Source organism: Poecile atricapillus, chromosome 23, assembly GCF_030490865.1.
Source record: "Poecile atricapillus isolate bPoeAtr1 chromosome 23, bPoeAtr1.hap1, whole genome shotgun sequence".
NCBI lineage: Eukaryota > Metazoa > Chordata > Aves > Passeriformes > Paridae > Poecile > Poecile atricapillus.
The window spans coordinates 1220126-1246740 of NC_081271.1; the positions used below are offsets into that span (position 1 = coordinate 1220126).

General features: G+C 52.1%; 1 protein-coding gene across 1 annotated transcript; it reads left to right on the forward strand.

Annotated features, from left to right (window-relative positions):
• The first annotated feature begins 9682 nt into the window (after window positions 1-9682).
• On the forward strand, window positions 9683-25794 carry CD34 (CD34 molecule). Its single transcript, XM_058856060.1, has 8 exons — window positions 9683-10015; window positions 16438-16560; window positions 17438-17727; window positions 18271-18360; window positions 20194-20341; window positions 21975-22021; window positions 22808-22972; window positions 24122-25794. The coding sequence occupies exons 1-8, from the start codon at window positions 9964-9966 to the stop codon at window positions 24314-24316; spliced, it is 1110 nt and encodes a 369-aa protein (XP_058712043.1). The 5' UTR covers window positions 9683-9963; the 3' UTR covers window positions 24317-25794.
• Window positions 25795-26615: the final 821 nt, after the last annotated feature.

A 26615-nucleotide genomic window follows, 5' to 3' on the forward strand; every position in this document is an offset into this window, starting at 1 on the left:
CAGGATTTGACGGGGGATTATTCTCCAGATTCCAAAATAATTAAGGGAATCAAAAAGCAGAAAGAACGATGACAAGGAGGAGGAAGCAGAGGGAGGGGAGGCAGCTCTCGACCCGTGCTCTGGGTAGGATGGGCTGACAATCCCTGCCTGGGGGGGTTTGCTGTCCTTTGTCCCCGTGCTTGGCAATAAAATTCCACAAGCAGTGAGGAGGCAGCAGGGCAATCCTGGAGAGCAGCAGAGCCACAGTTACCCCTTATTCCTGGGTAATTTTAAAGCTTGAGTGCTGAAGGAAGGAGCTGGTCAGGGGAAGGGGTTGTGCAGCCCAGAGTTGGCTCTCAAACCCTCTGTGAAAGCTGCCCCGGGCACTGCAGCTCTGGAAATTTCCAAATTATGGAGGAATCTCGTCCAGGCAGGAGCCTCTATTGACCTCCTGCCACCCTCCTAATGAGAAAAGATGATGGCTACACTCCAGGGGGAGGAAAAGCAAACAAACCTCCTTTCCTCCACAAAAACAAACCCGCAAACCTGTAACAATTAATCTGAGAGCGGCCAGGAGAGGTCCCAGGACGGGGTTTGCATTTCCAAGGCTCTCTCTGAAGCACTCCTGGGAAGTGATGGGGCCTGAGCCTGCCCAGATCGATCCTGTGGCCTCTGCCACCCCCGAGCTTTCTCTAAATGATGCGGTGTCACCTCCCATCACCAACCCCTCCTGAGATAACAGACAGGGCTGGGGGAGCTGTGTCCCACAGGATCCAGGGAAAAGCTCTTTTAGCTGGAAAAACCAGTCAGTTCAGAGCATTCCTCATCCCAAACTCCCCGTCTGAGTTCCCTCAGTCCTCCCACTGCCCTCTGTCCTCCCACTCGTGACCCTGCTGTGGCCACCAAGGGACCACCCTGAGCCTGGAGGGGACAGAGGGGCCTGGAAAACTCTTCCTGGCCCTGAAACCTTTCTGGGAACACCCAGAGTCATTAATTCTGTTCCTGCAGGAAGTTCTGCACCTTGGTCATTCCTAATGCGTTTTTTATTATCTCATAAATATATTTTTCCACCACAGGATTGAGGAGAAGGGTTTGGGGTGGTGCCCATGATTTGGATGCCTTTTCATGGAATCATGGAGTCACAGAATTGCAGAATGGCCTGGGTGGGAAAGGACCCAGGGAAAGGATTAAAACTCATCCCATCCCACCCCTGCCATGGCAGGGACACCTTCCCCTGTCCCAGGCTGCTCCAAACCCCATCCAGCCTGGCCTTGGGCACGGCCAGGGATCCAGGGCTGCTCTGGGCACCTGTGCCAGGGCCTGCCCACCCTCCCAGCAAAGGATTTATTCCCAATATTCCATCCAAACCCACTCTCAGTGCTTCACCTCCAGTCAGACGCTCTCAGCAGCACCGTGTGGGACACACACCGTGACGTGTGGGGTAAAGGAGACTGATTTTAAATGGGAATTCTGTGGATTCCTATGGAATGTGACTGTCCCAGCTCCCCCTCGCTGCCCCTCGCTCCCCTTCCCAGGAGGTTCCACTGGATACCGTCTGCTTCCACATGTGCTTTGATTCCCAGCGATCCTGGGAGCTTTTTGTTCTATTATTCACCGTGGGCCTGTGCTGTCTGCGCTTATTATGAGCCATCAGAAGGTACCTGAGAGTCTGCAGCCTTCCCAGCCACTCCTATTGTACAAACACATCAATAAATAAGTGGTGTCTGAATTTAGCTGTGAGCTCGTAACTGCTGCCAGAGCCCTGTCATTTTTTCAGGTCATCTGGCACAGCAGTTAAAATAGTTTTGCTGTTGCATCCTTCTCTTCAGGAGACAACCAAAGAAGTGGCTCTTAGGTTTCTATTTCCTTTTTATTTACCCCTCTAAGAACAAGGACACGACTTCAAACTCCAGACCAAAGGAGGTTTGGAATGCAGGCCCTGGTGGTTTCCAGAGCAGTGGGTCAGGAGCAGCAGGAGTCAGTAATGACCGAGGATGCTCCCATCCCTGTATTTGAACAAATCCTCCTTTGAAAAACGGAAAGCCTCGTCCCTCTGGGGCCTCATTTCGCAGGTAGAAACCAGCAGCACTTTATTATCAGCAATTTCCAGGGTGGAGATGAGGGCTTGCTGCAGTCCCGTTCCCCTGGAGCTGCTTTTCATCGCTGCCACCGACGGCTCTCACATCTCCTCTGCTGCCCCAGCAACACCTGGCACTAAAATGCTGTTTACTCAAAGCCATTCCTTCATTTCCTAATTACAGTTTGGGTTTCTTTCTCAGAAACACCACCAAAGTTGTTTGTTTTTTTTTAAGGATGTGCTTCCTTTGCATGAATTACAGGGATCTCTCTGGAAACAAAGGCAGTGGAACTGAGATTATTTTTTTTTCCTCTTTCTCTAATTCTCTGGGCAGAGGGGATGCTCAGCAGGAGCCAGCCTGGCTTCTGGCAAGTGGAAATTTGGGATCCACAAGGCAACCCATCAGGTGGCTGGATTTGAAGGATATTTGTAAAGACAAAAAATTAAACTCATAAAAGCAGCCACTAGGAGATGTTTTTTCACCAAAAGATTGGTCAAGAATCGGAAGAGGCGATCCGGGGTGGAGTCCCCATCCCTGGAGGGATTTAAAAGATGTGTGGATGTGACACCTGGGGCCACGGGTGGGATTGGCAGTGCTGGGGACTCAAAGCCCTTTTCCAACCTAAACAATTCCACCACAACTGCATTTAGAACAAGCAGCATTGCAAACAGGGGTTGTTTGGAGTTAAATTTTAAATTAAACATCGGATTCTGCTCACTTGGGGCATCCACAGGATGGATTTGCTGCAGTGCTGGCGATGGATGCGGAGCCCCAGCTCCCACGTTCCTCCGACATCCATAAACGGGAGAAATAAATTGCAATAAATTGCAATTAGCAGCTGCAGGTCTGGATGGAGGAGCCAATCTTCGCCCTGAATTACCAGACTTATGCTTTAATGATTTTTATCAGTGTTTGATGGTGCTGCTGTTTATTATAGTTAAACATTTTGGAGGGGGCAGCAGTGGAAAGCAATCAATGAAATGGGGTTAATGAGAATCTGACACTGTCCAGGGCTGTGATGGATGGGGACAGGAATGTGACTGGTCCAGCTCTGTCCTCTCCTCTCTGCCCTCTCACATTCCTGCAGCTCCTGGGATATTCAACTCGTTTTGGTACATTCAAACTAATGGGGAAATTTCCAGAAAAATAAAAAAAAATAAATATTTTGAGGGTGTCTTGGTGCCTCAACACACTGAGAGCAGCTGCCTAAAATCACACTTTGTGCACCTGATGGCACACAGGGATACAGCTGCACCCTGAAGAGATGGGAAATTCACTTATTTCATCTTCCCAAGGGGTTATCATAAAATTCCAGCATGGTTTGGGCTGGAAGGAGCCTTAAAAATCCTCCAGTTCCACTCCTGCCATGGGCAGGGACATCTCCCATTCCCTCAGGCTGCTCCAAGCCCTCTCCAGCCTGGCCTTGGACACTTCCAGGGATGGGATAGCAATTAAAATCGTTTTTAAAAAGTTAAAAATGTTTAAAAGTTAAAATTGTTTTAGAATTAAAACCCATTTATAAATGGTTTATATATATATATATGATTTATATATACATAAATATAAATATATAAATATATAAATATATAAATATATAAATATATAAATATATAATTATATAAATATATGAGGTTTTTATATATAAATATAAATATAAATATAAATATAAATATAAATATAAATATAAATATAAATATAAATATAAATATAAATATAAATGTAAATATAAATATAAATGTAAATGTAAATGTAAATATAAATGTAAATATAAATGTAAATGCAAATATAAATTTAAATAAAAATATTAATTAAAATATAAATTAAAATATAATTTAAAATATAAATAAATATATTTTATATATATATACACATATATATTATATACATATATATATATACATATATATATATATACAAAATCTATTTTTTTAACTTGAGCAAATTCTTGCCTCTTCATAACCCTTCCAACTGCATTTAACTGTGCTCTGCTATTTATCACCCCCTTGCACAGCTACTTCACACCCACTTACACACAGCAGAATCATTTCTCCAAGAGAAACAGCCGAAAAAAACCCTTCAGAACCTCAGATTTCTGCTCTTCAGATCATAGATTTTATTCCAAAAAGCTCTTGGAAATCTTTAAAAAAAGAACAAAAAAAAAGAAAAAAGAAAAAAGAAGATGCATGGCTGCTGCAAGTCTAACACACTGTTAATAAAAATGGTCTATTAAAACAAATTGCTGGGTATGATCATTCTGCTAAAATCAATATCTTCAAATAATAAAGCAAATATGAAGTGCACACACGACTCCAGGCAGGCAAACCATCTGCTGGAGAGATTGCTGCGGAGTTTTTACGCCTGGAAGTTTTCCTCTGTTGGTTCAGATCTAACGGAGGCGATGCTCATTTAGTGCCTCCCGTGTGCTCGGTGTTTTGTGGGTGATTCCTGCTCTTAAATCCCGCTGTAAGGGGCAGGCTGGGATGGAAATCAAGGCACTCCAGCGTTTTTCCATGGAATTCTTCCCCAGAGGAATATTCTCCACTGGAGGTGGAATGAGTCAGGAGGAATGGCCTCGAAAAACAAGGCGAGAAGAAAAAGGAGGGGAAGCTTTTCCCAGCGGCAGGAATTGGCCTTTGGGTGGGAAAAAAGGGAATTCTGGCACAGGATGGGCACAGGGCCGGGAGATGCTCCATTCCTGGAGTGACCTGGAAACAGTTGGTGGCACATGGAGCAACACAGGCAGGAAAGCACCAGCAGCAGGGCTAAATAAAGCCCTTTGTTGTGCCGGGAAGGAATCCCTCCTGGATTTGAGACGGGAAGAAGGAGGTCCATGGAGATGATATCTCCCCACCAGCGCAGCAAAAGCGGCAGCAGAACAAGGAAATCCAGCTCTGAAATTCAAAAACCCCCTCAAATTCTCCTCAAGTTGTGTTTTTGGTGCTGTGAGGGGAATGGCTCTGACTGAAGTCCTGGGAATGCCTGGAGGAGAAATAATAAAGGATTCAGGGAGAGCTTTTAGTCTCCCTGTGCAGGAGGGCAGCGTGCCCAGGGCAGTCCCAGGGCTTTCAGGACTCTCTGGTGCAGAAATTGAGGCAAAAGCCTCTCCAGAGCTGCCTCCCCACAAAGGATGCCCTGCAGGAGGCTCGGGATGGAGTTTCTGAAGGAAGCATTTCCTGCCCCGACAGTTACAATGTGATTACGCCACCGTGCAGATCCCAGCACGATAAAACAAATGGATGACAAGTTTTTAAGGAGATCACAATGAGGATGATGATACCAGGGGCAGCTTTGGGGCTCTTTGCCCTTCTTTAGGTGAACTCCATGAATTTTTCCCTCAGAAACTGAACCCCATCAGTTTTTTCCTCAGGAGCTGAATCCCATCCATCCATCCCTCAGGAACAGAATCCCATCAGTCCATCCCTCAGGAGCTGAACCCCATCAGTTTTTCCCTCAGGAACTGAACCCCATCAGTTTTTCCCTCAGGAACTGAACCCCATCAGTCCATCCCTCAGGAACAGAATCCCATCAGTCCATCCCTCAGGAGCTGAACCCCATCAGTCCTTCCCTCAGGAACAGAACCCCATCAGTCCATCCCTCAGGAGCTGAACCCCATCAGTCCATCCCTCAGGAACAGAATCCCATCAGTCCATCCCTCAGGAGCTGAACCCCATCAGTCCATCCCTCAGGAACTGAACCCCATCCATCCCTCAGGAGCTGAACCCCATCAGTCCATCCCTCAGGAGCTGAATCCCATCAGCTTTTCCCTCAAGAACTGAACCCCATCAGTCCATCCCTCAGGAGCTGAACCCCATCAGTCCATCCCTCAGGAGCTGAACCCCATCAGTCCATCCCTCAGGAACAGAATCCCATCAGTCCATCCCTCAGGAACTGAACCCCATCCATCCCTCAGGAACAGAATCCCATCAGTCCATCCCTCAGGAACTGAACCCCATCAGTCCATCCCTCAGGAACTGAATCCCATCCATCCCTCAGGAACAGAATCCCATCAGTCCATCCCTCAGGAACTGCCTGCTCAGAGCAGTTTGTGCTCCCCTGCAGGGACAGGAGCTGTCCTTGTTCAGCCCTGGGCAGGATTTGATGCTGTGCCAAAGCAGATGTGATCCCAACAGCATCTTCCTAAGATAAACAACCCAAACTTCACTAAATCCCATTTAATTTGCAGCTCCATGCTCTTCTCTGGCTGTCCACCGTTCTCCAAAGCTGGATCTCCTCCTGCAGCATCTCCTCCTCCTCCATCAGCAGTTTTTTGGGGGCTGAGCATGCTGGAGGTAGGAGAGGGAGCTGTTCTGCCTGGGAATGGGGCACTCTTGCTCAGGCTGAGGGTTGGGATGCAGAATTTGTGTCTTTTGGGGTTTCCCTGTGGCGTGGCCCTGCTCCAAGCGCCTCCCCATGCCTTGGAAGTGCTGTGGAGAGTTATTCCTCACTCCAGTTTAAGTGGGAAAGTTATTAAACCGCTTTGAAACTCGTGAGTGGCAATAGGGAGGTGGGTGCAAGGTTGATTCATTTGATTTTGCACAGAAATAGCCCTCAAACACTGCACATCCTCTGGGTCAGCAGTGCTGCTGCCTTGGGAGGACGGTGGGAATGGGATTATTTCATCTGTCCCAAATAGTAACTTTTAGGAGGTGAGGAAATGACCGCACCGAAACCATTGTGTGCCATCTGCCTGCTAAAATACTTATAGAAAACATGTTTCCTGGCATATAGCTTCCCAGCCATATGTCTATTGCATCACTCACAATTAAATTCAATCACCCTTAAACACTTGGATGAAATCCCAGCCCGTGTGAGCGAGCCCTCACGGCCGTGCTGGATGGAATTTGGACGCTCCATCCCGTAAATGTTGGGTTGGAATTGGCTCAGGCGTTGTTAACCTGATACAGCTGATGCTGAGTGCTGCGAGATAATTCAAGGGCATGTTCCTTATTGTGGTCTTGCCATTTCTGGCCATAAAAAAGGTGTTGGGGGCTCTGAGAGAAAGGAAATAATCCTGCAGGGTTTGCTGGAGTCACTTTGAAGGGGTTTAAAGGGAGGGTTGTATCCATGAGAAAAGGGGGTGCCTCCCACTCATGGAATAAACAGAAATAACTGGAGGGCCTGGTCACAGCTGGATATTTGGGATATTCAGGATATGCTGGGAGGTGTGTGCACAACAACAAAGCCTGGCCTGCTCTTTGTTAGGCTGGCTCAGATTTTTGTCAGCTGTGGGGGGAAGCAGGATCCCGCTGCCAGCAGCCTGTGCTGTGTGTCCAGCACAGCAATTCCTGCAGCACGGGAATGAGAAGGCTCAAAAACCTGAGGGGTTCATGGATGGAAGCATCCCTGGGTCAGTCCACGGAAATCCTCTGAGGGCAGCGCATTCAGTGAAGGAATTACCTCAATAAGTCACTTATTCTGTGGGTTTGTGGCTCTTCCTTTGAGGAAATGTTGGATTTCCCTGTGCTTAGCTGAGCCACTCTCCCAAAAGGAGCTCTGTGGGATGCTCTGACACGGGAAGTGCATAAATAGGAATGAAATCCCACATCTCTGACACAGGGAACGTCGTTCCAATGCAAACCAGCTTCCACTGGAAACCAAACCCATGAGCTTCCCGTGCACGGTGTCTGCCAGACCCAGCCACGGCCTAATTTTAGTCCAGCTCGCTATTTCTGGTCTGGTTTTGAAAGGTGAGACAAACCCAGCAGCCAAACCCAGATGATCCCGTTGGTTTCTTTCATCCAGGAGCAGCCTGGGCTGTGGAAAATGTCCCTGTCCACGGCAGGGGGGGAATGGGATGGTCTTTAATGTCCTTTTCAACCCAAACTCCTCTATGAATCTATCACTCTGATTTTCAGTCATGTTATTCAACCCAAATTCGCACTTTCATAGACAAAAACATATCTGTTATTTAAATAAGACTCTTGTCTCACTCTGCCTTTCACATTTCATCTCTGAATTCATTTTCTGGGCTGATATGCAATGTAAAACCTGGTTACACACTGAGTCAGGCGCTTCCCAATGTGTGTGTGTCTGTTTGAGGGAGGAAAAAAGAGAAAAAAGGGAAAAAAGGGAAAAATCTTGGTGGGAGCTGTTGGAGTCAGCAGGGCTGTGCCCACACTCAGGTTTTAGATCACATTTTTCCGGGATATTTTGGCCTTTAATAGAGCTGTGTGTCTCTGTCAGTCAGTAATAGATTACTGAACATAATAGAAATCTTTATATAGATGTTGGAGCCCTTTGCTGAGCTGCAGATGTTTCCTTCCAAGAAACATTTTCCTGCCACAGAATCACAGAATGCTTTGGGTTGGAAGGGACGTTTAAACACCACCTCATCCAACTCCTGTACTATGCTAAAGGCAAAAGCTACCGGAATTTTGTCCCACAATAAATGTGGAAATATTATTTGAGGATTTCTTTGTAGGTAACACCATCCTGGGGTTTTTTGTGCTTTTTAATCCTTTGCTGGCTGTAACCAAATGATGGCCATTCCTGCTCAGGGCAGGGGGCTGCCTGGAATGAGATTTTAGCTCCCTTAAAACCCAAACCAGTTTCTGTGATTCTGTGACTGTAGAAGTGTCACAGGAGCACCCACAAAAAGATATTACACTGAGTAAGAGCTTCCTCATCCTTCCTTCCACAGCTTTTTTTTCCTGTCCACCTCACTTTTTGATTTCCTGTTCCCTTCAGTACACCCAGGTGTAAAAGAAAAGATGGAATTAAGACTGGAGTTGAGTTTCCCAAGTGTTCATCTCCTGGTTTTTTATACCCAAAGGCCAAAGTTTGACCCTTAGACTGGTTTGGATTGGAAGGGGTGTGAAGGATCCTCTTATTCCACTCCCTGCCGTGGATCCCAGGCTGCTCCAAATCCCATCCACTACCCCAGGCTGCTCCAAATCCCATCCACTATCCCAGGCTGCTCCAAATCCCATCCACTGCCCCAGGCTGCTCCAAATCCCATCCAGCGTGGCCTGGAGCATCCCAGGGATGGCCATTCCCATGTGAGGACGCAGAGCATCCCTGGTCCTGCCCTTCCTGAGCTGCTCCCACGTGTGTGCAGTGCAGAACCAGAGCCCAGCTCCCCTTGCTGAGCTCAAAGCTGCAGCCGATGTTCTGTGCCGCTCTCGGGGCTCCTGCACCGCTTTCCCAACGAGCTCCGGGAAGTTCTTGCTCTCCTGTCCTGCTCCTGCTCCAGCTTTAATGCCAAAGATTTTGCCTGTGGCTTTTCTCTGCCCCAGCCCTTCTCCAGCCCATCTCATCGTGCAGTGGAGTTCATGGAGTGACTTCAGCTCAGCGACGATCCCGCATCCTTCAGCTCCTCGCTTCATTTGCTGAGAAAATCCCTGATCCTGAAGCCCATCTTGAGCATTTCCCTGTTTTCCACGGTGCTGGGAGCGCTCCTGGGGTTTGCTGGGCTGCACCTGGGGCTTCCCCCCATCCCTGAGCTCCTCGGGCTGTGCTTGCCGTGCTCGGAGGGAAGCCCAGGCTCAATCCCTGATTCCAGCTGGATCGGGCTCCGTCCCTGCCCTCCCCCGGCCGGGAAAGCAGCAGCTCTCAGGAAAGGGTTAATCCCGGCCAGCCTTTGGGATCCTTCGCTGGGGAGAGGGCTGATCTTTTGTTTGTTTTGAAGCTGCTGGCAGGAAAGTGGGGAGGAGAAAATTACCTAAGTGATAGTGAGCTTGCCATGAACTATATAAAACTGGGAAATCAAAGCGGAGAAACTCCACCTCGCAGTCCCGGACCACAAGCACAACCCCTGAAGAAAAACCCACCCCACAAAGTGAGTGATCTCAAAGGCTTGAACTCCAAGCAAAGCCGCATGAGCTCAGAGCTGCTGCAGGACTGAGGAGCCCCAAAAGCGGCGCTTTTTTGGGAGCAGGGAACGCCGCTTTTGGGAATTCCCACAGCCATGAAGTGGAGGCAGCTCCTGGGCATCACCATCTGCGTGCTGGAGCTGGCTGGTGAGTATTGACCCCCAAAGTCACAGCAGGCGTGGGGCAGCTCCTGGCAGCAGCAGCTCGGGGGGAAGAGGCTCCTCCAGGAGTTTGGGATCCGAATTTTTGGGATTCCCACCCAAAAACCCGGCGGTGACATTTACAGAGCAGCGTTTGCATCGGCATCCCGGGGGAAAAAACTCACTGCTGCTCTGAAAAGGGCAGGGATGGGGATCTGAACTCCCCAAAAAATTCCTGGATAAGGAGAGGGGATGGGAATGCGGCAGGAAAAGGGTGCAGCCGCAGTTCAAGTTGTCTCGCGGGTGTAAATGAGCCACGCTTTTGTTTTGTGGTTGGAACTAAACATTTGCTGGAAATCAAATGAATCTCCATAAATATTAAAATCTCCTATTGCAGCTCTTCAAATATTCATCATATGAAGCAATGAATAACAGCACCGAGATTTTTCTCTAGGTGCTACTTTTTAAAGGGTTATATTTTAGGGAAATATTATCATTTTTGTCCCAAGCCCAACAGCCATGAGGTAATAAAAAAGGACTAAAAAAGTGAAGCAGCGCTCTGTGTGTTGCCTGGTGTGCTGGGACAGGAGCCAGGAGCCTGCGGGTGTCTCCTCAAATGTAATTTTTTCTTACTCACACAAATGTGAGCGACGAGATCTATTGCAGGAATTCGCTGGGTTTTGTTCTCCTGTTTCACAGAGCTCCTTTCATGTTCCCCTGGCTGCACAGGTAAATTGCTCACCTGAGCTGCTGGCTGACCCTCCAGTCTGTGTTAATTTTACAGGAATTGAAAAAAAAAACCCAAATTTTATTTGAGGAAAATGACATTCAGGGCTGTGAGGGTGTGAGACAAAGGCGTGAGGCAAACCTTGAGCCTCAAACCTCGAGTTCCAAACCTTGAGTTCCTTGTACAAAACAAAAGCGATGGAAAAGGGATAAAAAGTTCAGATTTTGGGAGGGCAGAGCTATTGGGCAGCAGGGGCTTTGATGCTGCAGGATTAATTAATGTCCTTGCACAGCCCATGGCCGTCATTCCTGCAGGATATTCCTGGCTGGGAGGTGCAGGAGTTGGTTGTAGCTGCTGGGAGAAGCCAGGCAGCTCATCCCTGAGGCTCTTGGTGTTCCTCAGCTCCCTGGGGAGTCCCAGGGAATCCATCAAAGGCTCCGGTTGTGCAATTCCCATGGAAATCCCGATCCTGTGGCTTTGGGCTCAGGCTGCTCCTGGCAGCGCTGCTGAGGGTGGGAGCAGCGGGCTCCTCCTGCTCCCAGGACACCTCCGGCTGTGGCCACGTGTTTTATAGGAAAAACCCCTCGTGTCCCACTGGGACAGGGGCAGGGGTCCCACAGATGTGGGGTGTGGATGTGGTGGGGCAGGATGGAGCTCGGGGTCTGGGATCCCACCCCACAGGAGAGAATCCCCTGGGAAACCCAACCTGGAAGGCAGCAAATCCCCTGGAAATGCTCTCCTGGCCTCTGCCCCGATCTCTGGGGCTCTGCCGGAGTTTCCAGGAGCACGGGAGAGGTTTACAGCCACCCCCGCTCTGCAGAGTGGGCTGCTGCTCCCAGACCCTCCCAAGCTCCTGGGAGGATGCTGGGAGCACGTCCTGGAAAAGTGGGGATGGATAAAGCACATGGAGAGCTGTCCTGTGCTTGTCTCAGGGCTGGGAAGGGGAGCATGGATTGTATTTGTACCTAATAAAAACTCTTTATTTCTTTTACTTAACCTTTCATCTTTCTTTTTTATATACTTTTCATTCATCTCCGCCAAGCTTGATTTTCAGAGAAATCTCTTTTCCTGCCATTTTCACACGTTCTTCCTTTCCTCCACTCCTTTTGCAACACTTATGAAAGTTCTGAATATCAGGAGAGGGAAAAGAGACTTTAAAACTTCCAGCTGCTGGAGTTTAACATCCTTTAGAGGCTGCTGCTCCAGCCAGGAGAAATCTCAGCCCCGGGAAGGTGCTGGGCTGCCCGAGAGGCCCCAACCCCAAGGAAAACCTTGGAGAAACAGCTGGGCTTTGGTGTGGCAGCTCGGGGGGCTCCCCCAGCCCCCCAGCCCCACACCCACATCCTGTCTGAGCGAAGGAAAAGGGGGAGGGAAGGGATTTTTATCAGATATTTCCAGAGGGAAGAGGGCTCCACCCGCTTGAATTCCTGCCACATGGCTGAGAGCTGTGGAGCTGGAAAGGAGTGAGTAATGCCGGCTGGAGTCCTTGGAGGGGCTGCTGAGGGGAGCAGGGCTGGCTCCAGCCCCAGGGCTTTGCATCCCCCGGCTCCAGAGCTCCTTTCCTTCATCCCATGGATCCTTTATCCTCCTCTCCTTCATCCCATGGTTCCTCTATCTTCCTCTCCTGCATCCCATGGATCCTTTACCCTCCTCTCCTGCATCCCATGGATCCTTTACCCTCCTTTCCTGCATCCCCTGGCTCCAGAGCTCCTCTCCTGCATCCCATGGTTCCTTTACCCTCCTCTCCTCCATCCCCTGGTTCCTCCTCCCTCCTCTCCTGCATCCCCTGGCTCCAGAGCTCCTCTCCTGCATCCCATGGTTCCTTTACCCTCCTCTCCTTCATCCCATGGTTCCTTTATCCTCCTCTCCTTCATCCCATGGTTCCTCTACCCTCCTCTTCTGCATCCTGTGGTTCCTCACCCTCCTCTGCAGCCCTGGGACCAGCAGTGCCCTTGTGCCAGCCCAGAGCATCCCTTTGCAGCCCCTGGAGCTCCTGGAGCGCTCGTGGAGCCTGGGAATGAGCTCAGTTAGAGACTGGAGCTGTTAGGGGCTGGAGGAGCTCCCCTGACCCAGGGCTGGAGATGCTCCCCTGACCCAGGGCTGGAGATGCTCCCCTGACCCAGGGCTGGAGATGCTCCCCTGGTCCAGGGCTGGAGGAGCTCCCCTGACCCAGGGCTGGAGGAATTCCCCTGACCCAGGGCTGGAGATGCTCCCCTTACCCAGGGCTGGAGGAATTCCCCTGACCCAGGGCTGGAGGAGCTCCCCTGACCCAGGGCTGGAGGAGCTCCCCTGGTCCAGGGCTGGAGATGCTCCCCTGACCCAGGGCTGGAGATGCTCCCCTGGTCCAGGGCTGGAGATGCTCCCCTGACCCAGGGCTGGAGATGCTCCCCTGGTCCAGGGCTGGAGATGCTCCCCTGGTCCAGGGCTGGAGATGCTCCCCTGGTCCAGGGCTGGAGGAGCTCCCCTGACCCAGGGCTGGAGATGCTCCCCTGACCAGGGCTGGAGGAGCTCCCCTGACCCAGGGCTGGAGATGCTCCCCTTACCCAGGGCTGGAGATGCTCCCCTGACCAGGGCTGGAGGAATTCCCCTTACCCAAGGCTGGAGATGCTCCCCTGACCCAGGGCTGGAGGAATTCCCCTGACCCAGGGCTGGAGATGCTCCCCTGACCCAGGGCTGGAGGAGCTCCCCTGACCCAGGGCTGGAGGAACTCTCCTGACCCAGGGCTGGAGATGCTCCCCTGACCAGGGCTGGAGGAGCTCCCCTGGCCCAGGGCTGGAGGAATTCCCCTGACCCAGGGCTGGAGGAGCTCCCCTGACCCAGGGCTGGAGATGCTCCCCTGGTCCAGGGCTGGAGGAGCTCTCCTGACCCAGGGCTGGAGGAGCTCCCCTGGCCCAGGGCTGGAGGAATTCCCCTGACCCAGGGCTGGAGATGCTCCCCTGGTCCAGGGCTGGAGGAGCTCTCCTGACCCAGGGCTGGAGGAGCTCCCCTGGCCCAGGGCTGGAGGAATTCCCCTGACCCAGGGCTGGAGGAGCTCCCCTGACCCAGGGCTGGAGGAGCTCCCCTGACCCAGGGCTGGAGGAGCTCCCCTGACCCAGGGCTGGAGATGCTCCCCTGACCCAGGGCTGGAGATGCTCCCCTGGTCCAGGGCTGGAGATGCTCCCCTGACCCAGGGCTGGAGATGCTCCCCTGACCCAGGGCTGGAGGAGCTCCCCTGACCCAGGGCTGGAGGAGCTCCCCTGACCCAGGGCTGGAGATGCTCCCCTGACCAGCACAAGGAGCCAGGGCTTGAGCAGAAAGTTTGCCAGAATTAACCAGGGGATCTGAGCCAGGATCAGCAGGTTCCCGGAGGTTCCCAGTGGGATTCACTCCCCTCAGTTTTTCTTGCTGTGGGTGCAGGATTGGGATCCAGTGATGGAAACTTTCCTCCTCTCTCCTGAACCTTTGCCACTGCAGAGCTTTTCTGTGGCCCTGGCTTCGTGCTCAGGGATGAGTCTTGGAGCAAGTTTAACATTTATATTGTTGCCTTTTCTTTATTCAATCTAAGATCCTTCCTAAGCCCCATTATTAAAATATCTTTAAAAAATAATTTACTTTTTAAAACCTAGGTGGGTGAACACAGTGGGTGCTGGGAAGTGCAATTTTCTTTCCCATCCCTGCATGGTTTTGCTCCTGCACGCGCTTGCATTGCCAGGTGAAGATTTCTCCCAGGTTAATAAATAGCTTGGCTTAAACTCTAAACCCTCAATCCTAACAAATTCACAAAGTTTAATAAAGCCATTAAAAATGTATGGTGCAATAAATAACCCTGTTTAGCTGAGCACCACGTGGATTATCCAGCCCACATCTGGATCATTATCTATCTCATGAGCCCAAAGATTTCAAAACCAAACCTGATCCATGTTTGGTGGAAAAGCTCCTGCACATGCTCCAAGAAAGGCAAGAAAAAGAAATCCAAAGTGACAGCTCCTCTCCCAGATGACTCTGAGCAACAGCCAGGCTTCCACTGCAATATCCAGCGCTGAAAAGGCTTTGATCAGAACTACCTGGGGTGCTTTAGGAACATCTGGAAGAGCTCAGAGGTGCTTGGGTGGCTGTGGCACTTGGGGAGGTCAAGGCCAGGCTCTGCATTGTTCTGCTGCTGCTGAAGTTTCCTGCTGGTGGCCACGAGGACACGGAGCTGTGCCCAAAGCCTGGCCCTGGCCCCAGGCACGCAGAGCTTCCTCTGCTCTGGATTTGTTCAAAGCCAGCAGGAAAACTCGGTGACCCAACCAGCTGGAATTGTCTTGGAGGAGAAGGAACTTCTCCCCCTGCAACAAAAGCTGTGCCAGAACCTCAACTCCAGCTCCAGACACCTGCACTGAGACCTCACCCCGAGCAGCTGCAGCCCAGGATGGGGTGGGAGGGATGGGATGGGATCCATGGGATAATGGGATAATGGGATAATGGGATGGGATGGGATGGGATGGGATGGGATGGGATGGGATGGGATGGGATGGGATGGGATGGGATGGGATGGGATGGGATGGGATGGGATGGGATGGGATGGGATGGGATGGGATGGGATGGGATGGGATGGGATGGATAGGGTGGATGAAGATGGATAGGGTGGATGAAGATGGATAGGGTGGATGAGGATGGACAGGATGGATCAGGATGGACAGCCCCAGTGGGGGCAGCCCCACAGGACCAGCCTGGGCCCCTCTTTGCCCTCAGGACCAGCCCTGCCCCAGCACCCCTGGCCAAATCGAGCCCTGGTGAGCTCGGGCTCTGCTCCTCACAAACCCCCAGGCTCTGGGGAGCCACGTCCTGGTGTGGGGGCACAGAGCAGCTCCTGCCAGCCCCCTGCCAGTGCCCAGTGCCCCAGATCCCAGTGGGGCTGGCACCACTCAGGACCTGCCAGAGCTGCTCAGGGTGGTTTGGGAGGATGAAGTAACTTTTCTTGGAGCTGGGGCTCCCCTGGGCAGAACTACAAATGAAACAACACATTCTGTATGATTTTCTCTTCAGTGCCTGGATAAGAATCTTAAACACCACGAGCCCTGGGGTAGAGACTGAAGCTGTTTGTTAAAAGTGGGAATAGATCTTAGGGAGAGAGAAGGTTAAGGAATGAGGGAAAATGCATTTTCACTGACTCACACAGCTCCTTTCAGCAGGAAAAGCTGGAAGTGTCATCTCTGTAACGCAGCAGGAAGCAATATATAAACTTTAAGTTAGAGCAGCAAACCGCTCTCCAAACATTCTGCTTTACCTCCAAAGATGTTTTCACTCATGAGTCAGGGCTGATCCCAAGCCAATGGGAATGTTTCTATTTACTTTGAGATTGTGCCTGCAACTGTAAATCCAACTTATCTGTCCTGAGGCACACAAGTGATCTCTTCCAAGGCTTGATTCTTTCCTCCCAGGATTATAAACCCAACCTACTCTGAAATCCAGCTTTGTGCAGAGCTTTGTGCATCCAGCAGTGAGCTGAGGATGGGGTGAGGGTAGGAACGAGCCCTGCCAGGGCTGCACCAGAGTCTGGTGTCCCCCAGATGCAAAGTTCCACCCCTGAGCCTCTCCCAGATGCGCCCCGAGCCTTCCTGCCAGTTTGGGGCGAGAAAAAAGCGGATTTGGGAGAGCAGCTAAAGCTTTCCTGCTTTCCCCCAGGGGCTGAGGGCTGGGCTGGGGGCTCAGCAGCCCCTGAGAGCTGCGTGTTCCCCCAGGCTGCGCTGCCAGGAGCACGGCAGACACCCCCACAGTGACAGCAGCGAGGGACAGCAGCAGTGGCACAGCCAGCACTGCCAGCACAGCCACGGGACACGCCAGCACCGCCAAACCAACCTCTGGTAACCCCTCCCTTGCTTCCCTCTCTGCTTCCTGGTAGAGTTGGTGGGAATAATTAGATTTATTAAGTGTGTGGGCTCGCCATGGTTTGTGCTCTCGAAAAAAAAAGAGAGGCTGAGTGTGGTGAAAAGTTTTAATTCCACCCCAAAAAATCCCACCTGGGGACACCCAACCCAGGCAGCTCAGCCCCATCCTGGTCAAAACAAAAAGCTCAGTGATGTTTATCTCACCACACGTGGGAAGAGAGCCTTTGGGAGGAGAGGACAAGGGGGAATGGCCTCAAGCTGCAGGAGAGGAGATTTAAATTAGATATTGGGAAGGAATCATTCCCTGGCAGAGTGGGCAGGCCCTGGCACGGGTGCCCAGAGCAGCCCTGGATCCCTGGCAGTGCCCAAGGCCAGGCTGGATGGGGTTTGGACACCCTGGGACAGGGGAAGGGGTCCCTGCCATGGCTGGGGTGGCTCTGGGTGGCCTTTGAGGTCCCTCCAACCCAACCCAGGCGGGGATTCCATGGTGGTTGGCCCAGCTCAGGCTCTGGAAGGGATCAGAGGGCGCAGGGAGCCTTTCCCAGCTGCAGTTTGGGATCAGCACCTCCTCTGGAACCCCGGGGCCAAAGAGGAGCTGGGGGCGATGCCGAGGGTGGCACCTCTGCCCTGTGGCTGGGAAATGTCCCCGGGGGGGGTGTAACAATCCAGCAGCAGCCCCAGGGCCAGCGAGCGCTCCCCAGAGAGCCGGGGGGGCTCCAGCCAGGGACCCCGCTGTGCCTCAGCCCCAGGGCTCACGGGGGGCTCCAGCCAGGGACCCCCCTGTGCCTCAGCCCCAGGGCTCACGGGGGGCTCCAGCCCCCTCCTGAGTCCTTCTCCTCGCGTTTCCTCCAAGCTGGAACCGTGGCCGGGTCCGTGGCCACCAGCCCGACATTGACAGGGCTCCCAGAGCAGCTGAGGACGAGCCCCCAGCCCAGCCCGGCCCCCACCTCAGTGCCGGACACCTCGGTGGGGCCACACGGGAGCCCGGGGGTCTCCACAGCCCGGGACCCCCCGACACAGCCTGGGGACACGGGGACAGACCCCGCGGCCTCCACGGTGACCGGGAGCAGCTCTGCGGCCACCTCGGAGCATCCCCGGCTGCCAACGGCCACCACGGCCCCGCAGCCGGCCCCGAGCCCTGGGGTGAGTGACGGTGGGGAGGATGGCGAGGATGATGAGGATGAGGATGGTGAGGATGATGAGGATGCTGAGGATGAGGATGGTGAGGATGATGAGGAGGGTGAGGATGAGGATGGTGAGGATGATGAGGATGCTGAGGATGAGGATGCTGAGGATGCTGAGGATGCTGAGGATGCTGAGGATGCTGAGGATGCTGAGGATGGGGCTGGGTGGTGAGGATGCTGAGGATGAGGATGCTGAGGATGCTGAGGATGCTGAGGATGAGGATGCTGAGGATGCTGAGGATGGTGAGGATGCTGAGGATGCTGAGGATGCTGAGGATGAGGATGGTGAGGATGATGAGGATGGTGAGGATGAGGACGGTGAGGATGAGGATGCTGAGGATGCTGAGGATGCTCAGGATGAGGACGGTGAGGACAGTGAGGATGGTGAGGATGGTGAAGATGCTGAGGATGCTGAGGATGAGGACGGTGAGGATGGGGCTGCCTGGGTGCTGGTCTGACCCCCAGCCCCAGTGACAGCAGCGCTGTGTGCTCTCCCTGCCAGCCCATCCCCGCTGCCATCAGGTGCCACCGTGCCAGGGACGAGGGGGACACCGGAGCCATCTGCCTGCGGCTCAACGAGTCCCGGAGCTGCGTGAGTGCCCCGGGGGTCGCGGGGTGGCCGGGCTGGGGAGGTCCCCAAGGTCCCCTAAAGGGGGAAATGCAACCTCCCAACCCCATCAATCCCCCTCCTTGCCCTGAGCTGCGGGGTCAGCTCAGCTCCTGAAGCATCTCCCACCGCGTCCAACGGGAAACCGCCTTTGTTCTTCTTCTTCCTCTTCCCTGTTGGGAACAAAAGTGCCCTTTTTTGTCTTGCCAAGTGCCCTAGGAAAGAAAACAGGGCATTGGAAGGGGCTGCCCAGTGTCCCCAAGAGCTCCTGAGGGAACCCCGGGCTCTCTGTGACCGTCCTTGGCCTTGTGCACCAAAAATGAGGCGTTTTTAGCAGCAGAGGGGGGTGAGAGGAAGAAACCATTCCCACTGGAGGCACAGCCTGCCCCAGAGGGTGGAAAGTGGAAAGAGGGTGTGAAATACATCTAAAATGTACGATTTATATTTTATATATTATTATAAATGTACAATTTAATTTTGTCACTGAGCCGTGCTGCTGCCACTTAGGATGAGCGAGTCCGGCTCGGCTTTCCTGTGCGGATGAGTGATTAAATGGCATTTAGGCTCGTTCCTGTTTACAGGAGCAGGAATTCACCGGGAATATCCTGCGGGATCCCGATCTCAGATGCCATCTAGTGGGCTCCGCTCCCGCCCGGGCACAGGGTTTGTGCTGCCCTGGGGATGCAGGGAGCGCATCCAGAGCATCCACAGGCACAGCTCACACACCCAAAAAACACCCAAATATCCCCAATTCCAGCAGCCTCCCGGCGCTGCGGTGCGAGCAGGCGGCTCAGGATGGAGCTGGGAAGCAGAAAAGAGCAGCTCTGGAGGGCAGCAGCCAGCAGGGACCTCCTGTCCCTGTCTCCTGCTGGCCTTTCCCGAGGCAAATGAGCAATCAGCTGGCACCCGGCGCCGCTAATTGCGAAGGGAAACTCTGACACTCCGATGAGTTCTTTCCACAGCAGAGAAAGGAAAATACTCACTTGGGTCTCTTGTTCCATCTTGGCCTTCCTGTGCCCGAGCCAAGCTCTATAGAAACAGCCGGGAATGATTTGTTTGTTGTTCTCCCGTGGAGGAGTTGTTCTCACACGGAGGATGGAGGGAGCCGAGCCCGGGGCAGCTCCGGGGCACAGCGAGGAGGGCACCGAGCCCTTGCCGGGACAAGGGGGCTCTCACACAGCCCCAGCGTGGCCTTGGGCCCAGGACAGGGCTCAGGAAGGGTTTTAGCAAGGCCAGGCTCTGCCTGCGAGCCTGGAAACAGCCCCCAGGAGAAAACCCATCCTGTCCGATCCAGAAACTGGCCCACAAAGGCTGCAGCTCCTCACTCCTCTTCCTCTTCCAGCCCAGGGTCAGTTCAGCTCTAAAATGTGAGAAATTTGTGGTTTTTTTACCTAGCCTTTGATCAGCAACCTAGCAAAAACATTGAAGACATTTCCTAAACAGGAAGGCTCAATGCTTCTTTGTTATTTCCCTCCTTTCCCAGCCCCTGCCTGGGACTCTGAAACAATAGGACTCTTCAGTTGTTCCAGCCCAAAAACTGGGGAGACTTGCCATGAGATCCAGGGCCTAAATTTAGCTTTGTTTAAATGCCATTTTCAAGAGTTGCTAAGAATATCTCCGTTTTATTAATTCTCATTAAGTTAAGACATGAGAAATGAGCACTTGCAAGGGGTTGGGATGGGAGAGGAGGGTCTGACACCCAGCTCAGCTTTCCCCAAAATTCAAAGGGGAAAGCACAACACCTCCACCAGCGTGGCTGAGGCAGAGGATTGCTCACTTTGCTTGGTTTAATGGCTGTTCTTGCTGAAAATTTTGCAGGAAAACTTCTTAGAGAGGAAGGGATGGGATTTGTGGCGAGCAGTATGTGAAAATAGAACCCACACCGTGGACTCCCCCTGCGAGATCAAACTCACTCCATCCAGCCTGGACAGGGACTGCTTGCTCCTCATCCTCAAAGGAGAGAAAGGTCAGTGGAGGGGATTCCTTGGCTGTGATCCACAGATAACGGTGTGGGCAGTGGGACAGGGAAGGGCTGGCAGACAGATCCCAGGAGGAGAAACCTCTCTGCAATTCTGCTCCTTCTTCTGGGGTCCTGCTGCATCCCTGGGGCCGTGGAGCCACCTCCAGGAGCCACCTTGGCTGTGCACAGCCAGGCCCTTGGGAGTGCCACGAGCTGCAGGGGGTGGGGATCATGAAGGGAGTGTGTGGATGTGGTGTGTGCAACTTGTGTGGTGTGATCAGTGTGTGATCAATGTGTAATTAATGTGTGATCAGTGTGTGTGGTGTGATCAGTGTGTGATCAGTGTGTGATCAGTGTGTGATCAATGTGTGATCAGTGTGTGTGGTGTGATCAGTGTATGATTAGTGTGTGTGATGTGATCAATGTGTGATCAGTGAGTGTGATGTGATCAATGTGTGTGATGTGATCAATGTGTGATCAGTGAGTGTGATGTGATCAATGTGTAATCAGTGTGATCAGTGTGTAACCAATGTGTGTGTGATGTGATCAATGTGTGATCAATGTGTGATCAATGTGTGATCAGTGTGTGATCAGTGTGTGTGATGTGATCAATGTGTGATCAATGTATGTGGTGTAATCAAGGTGTGATCAATGTGTGATCAGTGTGATCAGTGTGTAACCAATGTGTGTGTGATGTGATCAATGTGTGTGATGTTATCAATGTGTGATCAGTGTGTGATCCGTGTGTGATCAGTGTGTGATCAATAAGTGATCAATGTGTGATCAGTGTGTGTAATGTGATTAATGTGTGATCGGTGTGTGTGGTGTGATCAATGTATGTGATCAATGTGTGATCAATAAGTGATCAGTGTGTGATCAGTGTGTGTGATGTGATCAATATGTGATCAATATGTGATCAATAAGTGATCAGTGTGTGATCAGTGTGTGTGGTGTGATCAGTGTGTGTGGTGTGATCAATGTGTGATCAGTGTATGATGTGATCAATGTGATCAATGTGTGATCAATAAGTGATCAATGTGTGATCAGTGTGTATGATGTGATCAATGTGATCAATATGTGATCAGTGTATGATGTGATCAATGTGATCAATGTGTGATCAGTGTGTGATCAATGTGTGATCAGTGTGTGTGATGTGATCAATGTGATCAATATGTGATCAGTGTGTGATCAGTGTGTGTGATGTGATCAAAGTGATCAATGTGTGATCAATAAGTGATCAATGTGTGATCAGTGTACAATGTGATCAATGTGATCAATGTGTGATCAATAAGTGATCAATGTGTGATCAGTGTACGATGTGATCAATGTGATCAATGTGTGATCAATAAGTGATCAATGTGTGATCAGTGTATGATGTGATCAATGTGATCAATGTGTGATCAGTGTATGATGTGATCAATGTGTGATCAGTGTGTGTGATGTGATCAATGTGATCAATGTGTGATCAATAAGTGATCAGTGTGTATGGTGTGATCAATGTGTGATCAGTGTATGATGTGATCAATGTGATCAATGTGTGATCAATAAGTGATCAATGTGTGATCAGTGTATGATGTGATCAATGTGATCAATATGTGATCAATAAGTGTCGTGTGCTGTCCCGTTTTCACCCTTGCAGATCCTGACAGCCTCCTGAAGGCGCTGCAGCAGTCTCACTGGGAACAGGTAAATCCCTGCAGCGAATTCAGCAGCAGAAATCCTGGCCAGGAGTGGGGGGAGGTTTAGTTAAACCCAGCTCAGCTGGGCTGGGGGAGAAGCTCAGCCTTGGACCTGCTCCAGTTTGGAGGTGCCTGAGGAGATCCCAGTCCAGGCTGGGTGGGCTCAGAGCACCCTGGGACAGTGGCAGGTGTCCCTGCCCATGGCAGGGTGGCACTGGGTGATTTTTAAGGTCCCTTCCAACCCAAACCATGCTGGGATTCTGTGGCTGGAGCCACCAGCAAGGCTGTGATGAAGCACAAGGGACCCAGCACAACCCACGGGGGCAGAAATGCTCGAAAAGGCTCTGTAAAATGCTTTCTTAGCAAGAAAAGAAAAAGGAAAAAAATATAAAAATGTAAAAGCACTTTCTTAGCAAAGGTGAGACCCCAACAGCCACTCTCAGCTTCTCCAGGGGCCCAGGCTGATATTAATGCTAATTAATAATGATAATTAATGCCCTGAGGCTGCCACTGGCTCTCGGGGTATAAATGGCAGAGCTGCAGCACTCAGATCTCCCCTGGGCTGTGCTCCAGAGGACAAAATTCCCAGTGCCACAGGAGGCTGGGAATGAGGCAGTGAGGACGTGAGGGCTCCCAGGGCAGCAGAGCCCAGCTCTGTTTCCCGAGGTGAGGAAGGAGCAGCATTGTTTGAAGCCTGTGCAGCAGATGCAAACGTTTCCTGTTTGTCCCACTCCCGGCTCTCTTTGGTGTTTTGGGCTTTGTTTTTTATTTTTTTTATTTTTTTTTTTTCCAGTTTGGAATAGAATCCCTTAAAAAGGAGAGCAGGAGGAGCCAGAGGGACTCTTCTCAGAAGACGCTGATCGCGCTGGTCACATCTGGGCTGCTGCTGGCCTTCCTGGGCCTGGCTGGATATTTCCTGATGAAGAGGCGCAGCTGGAGCCCCGCGGGAGAGAGGCTGGTCAGTGCTTACAGGTGGCAGAGCCGCAGCTAGAGAGGAGCCCAGGGGGGAGAACAGGGGGATGGACACCCCTGTGCTCTGTGCTCACTGCACAGGGGGAGAGGGAGCCTCTCTCCTCATCCAAAATCAACTCCTGCAGCAGCAGAATCGCCCCTTTCCCGCACCCAGTTCCAGCTCTAACATTTATTTTTGCTCAGCAGTAAGAACTGATCCAGCGAGAGCCCTCCAGAGCCACTGAAACCTGATGAATGTGTCATTAACAGTGACGCCCTTTAATTTCCATTCCTTTGTGTGAGTCCCGTGTCTGTACCCGTGCTGTAATAAAGGCAATTTCCTCCCACCAGCCATGGCAATAAAACGTATCAAGAAAGAAAGAAAGAGACAGAAATTTCCTATTTCCATTCTCCCCTCTCCAGGCAGGCTGACCCTGAGGACTCCTCCCCACCTTTTGGTGACTTTTGGGGGATGTGACCCCGTGTAAAGCGATGATTCCCCATCACTGCCCAGCGAGAGCAGCCTGGGAGCCCCCAGGACATTTGAGGATGTCCCCAGAGCACAGAGCTGGGAAATGTCTGTGTCACACTGCCTCAGTTTCCCTGGAAACCCCTGGCAGTGCCAATCCCAGCTGAGGATTCCAGCCCACCCATGCAAAGGAGACTGAGTGAGCTCCAGCCAGGGGAGTGCTGGGTGCTGCTGAGGGAATTCCAGCTGGGAATTGCCAATTCCAGGGCTGCACAAGGTCTGGGGAATTCTTGTGAGGGGATGGAGGCAGCTCTGGATGCTCCTCACAGGCGATGCCCAGCCCTGCAGAGGTGCAGCTCTGCCACAGCTCCACAGGAAGGGCAAGGGAAGCAAAAGAGACAATTTCCACCATTTCCATTCCATGGTGGTTCTGCCTTGGCCAAAGAGGTTCTGTCCCAAGGCAAGGCCAGCTCCAAAACCTGCTTGGGAGAAAACAACAAACCCCAACAGCTTCTCTGGCAGGTGCTGGAGGAAAAGCTGCAGTTCTGGGTGATTTTCTCGCTGCTCATTGGTTCAGACCCTCTGCTCCTCTCCTTGTCAGAGAGCAGTGCCCTGACCTGGGGCTGTTTGTCCTCCCTGCCAGGACCCCTCACCCTTCCCTGACCGTGTCCCTTGTGTCCCTGCCAGGCTGAAGACCCCTACTACACGGAGAGCCAGGGGAACACCATGCTGATGAGCCCGTCCCAGGAGCCAGCAGAGCTGCAGGAGAAGCCAAACCTCCCAAACCTCAACGGGGGCACCCAGGAGAACGGGACGGGCCAGGCGTCCTCCAAGAGCGGCCGCTCGGGCCGGCAGCAGAGCCCTGCCGACACCCAGATGTGAGCAGGAGCCTCCAGAGCAGGGCAGGAGATTCCTCTGCACACACAGGGAATTGCAGACCCTTCTGTACCTTTATTATTGCCTCTGTGGAGAACTTCAAAACCAGCCTGAAGCACGCTGAGCTGCCCAAGAGCGGCTCCTCTGCCTCCTCCTCCTCCTCCTCCTGCTGAGCACACAGGACTCCTCTCTGCAGCTGTTCTGTGTTTTTGTTGTTAGAAGAACATCAGGACACATCCCAGGGCCCTCAGCCCCTCCACAGCTTTCAAGCAGAGGCAGAGCTGGGCTCCAGCAGCCCGGATTTCTGGTAGCAATATGTTAGGCTGACTAAAGTAGTTAAATTTGGACTGCAGTGACAAAAACCTCTCAGGTTTCAGATAGTTTTGGTTAACAGAGTTGTTTATAATCTCATCTTTATGTTTCAGTGCAGGATTTCTTCCTCTTCTGAGACCATCAGGCATTTAACCCCTTCCTGTGCTTTAGGGCTCCTCTACTCTTTCCTACTCCAGCAGAATTTGCTGAAGCTCTGTAAAACTTTCCACGTGGAATTCAAGGCTGAAATGTCAATTTCTTTTTCTCTGAGTCCTGCCACAGCCTCCTCCTGCCAGGGCTGGGGGTTGTGGCAGGCAGAGCCAGCAGTTTATCCCTTGGGTGAGATGGAGAACACCAGGCTGGGCTCTGTGGGTGTCTGGGGCAGGAATTTGGGAATGGGAGGTGCCAAAGGGTTCCCGGAGGGATGAGAGGGAGACAAAACCCCGGCTCTGCAGTGGGAATTCCTCTCTCTGCACCAGCAGCAGGGCCAGGAGCAAAGAGCAGGATTTTCACTTTGGGAAGCACCAAATCCCAGCAGCAGGAGCAGGTCTGGCCCCTCTCCGTGCTGATCCCACTCCAGGGAGGCGCTGCTGGAGCTCGGGGGGACCCAGGGCAGGTTTGTTCCCCATCCCAAACACATTTTTAGGGAGCCAAAGCCCTGGTTGTGCCAGACAGGAGGAGCTGTGGTTCAACACGAGCACCAGCAGCGACCTCCACACCCCAAAGAAGCCCAAAAACGGCCCTTGAGGCTGATCTACCCTCTCACAAGTGAATTCATCCCAGATTTCTCTCAGTGCTGAACACCTGAGGAGAAGGGATTTTTTTTCTGGTACAGTGCTCAAAGCGATGACAGCAGCATCCATCACCACCTGGGGCTGTTTTTTTTTATTTTTGTGGGTGCAAGAGTCACTTAAACACAATTAAAATATTCCAGGCTGTTTGCTTTGGTGTGAATTGCTTCTCCCAGATCTCATTGTAAATAATCCCGGTTAAGAAAAAGGAAAATAATGAAGTACTAAAAGCGGCTTCTCTGTCGTGTCCAGCGTCTTTATCCCCGTGGGATGCGGCGCTGGCTGCTGCCAGCAGGATGGGAGGACAACGCCTCACAGAGAGGTTCTTTCCCAGCAGAAATCCCATTAATAAAGGCTCTGAGCACATTCCTCTCCCCAAAAAAAACCTCTGCAGGATGAGTGACGTGCAGCAGACACACCTCGTTTGTTTGATTTGTTGTTTTTTTGATGTTTAAGACACCCAATTAGTTCCTGGAAAAATAGATGAGACTCCAGAGTGATGTGCAGGGCTGGGCTTGGCCTGAGCTGGAGCTCAGCTTGGACAGCAGCGGGAATTTCCTCATGGAAAAGGTCTTGGAAGTGCCCAGGGAGGTTTGGAGTCGCCGTCCCTGGAGGTGGCACTCAGGGCTCAGGGTGGGCATCGGGCACTGCCCGGACTCGCTGATCCCAGAGGGATTTTCCAGCCTAAATCCTGGGATTGTGTGAGGGTTCCCTCGCTCTGGGCACTCTGGAATAACCAGCAACGTTCCCTGCCCCAAAAATTCACGGGGGGGACACGGGGGAGCCCTTCAGGTCCTGTCCCGTGGGGCTGTGATGAAGGAAGGAGCTTTGGGAAAGGGATCTCTCCTGATTTTCTCTCCTCTCTGGGAATGTCTGGCTCTGCCCGGGGCTGGTTCCCTCAGCAGCTCCCCAGGGACCCTCCCCAGGGACCCTCCCCAGGCTCCTGCGTTTGGGGGCAGCGCAGGGGAACCGAGCAGAGCACAGCGAGGAGAGAGCCCGCAATGCCCAGGTGAGGATGCTGAGGGGCAGCAGCGTTATTGCAGCGTTATATCAGCGTTATTGCAGCGTTATTGCAGCGTTATTGCAGCGTTATTGCAGCGTTATATCAGCATTATATCAGCATTATATCAGCATTATATCAGCATTATTGCAGCTTTATTGCAGCATTATTGCAGCGTTATATCAGCATTATTGCAGCATTA

What these genes read in the sequence shown, in the direction of transcription:
- CD34 (XM_058856060.1), top strand. Translation starts at nt 9,964, where the DNA reads ATGAAGTGGAGGCAGCTCCTGGGCATCACCATCTGCGTGCTGGAGCTG. An exon ending in CATCCTCAAAGGAGAGAAAG is followed by an intron (nt 20,342 to 21,974) that starts GTCAGTGGAGGG and finishes TCACCCTTGCAG; the next exon opens with ATCCTGACAGCCTCCTGAAG. An exon ending in AGCAGTCTCACTGGGAACAG is followed by an intron (nt 22,022 to 22,807) that starts GTAAATCCCTGC and finishes TTTTTTTTCCAG; the next exon opens with TTTGGAATAGAATCCCTTAA.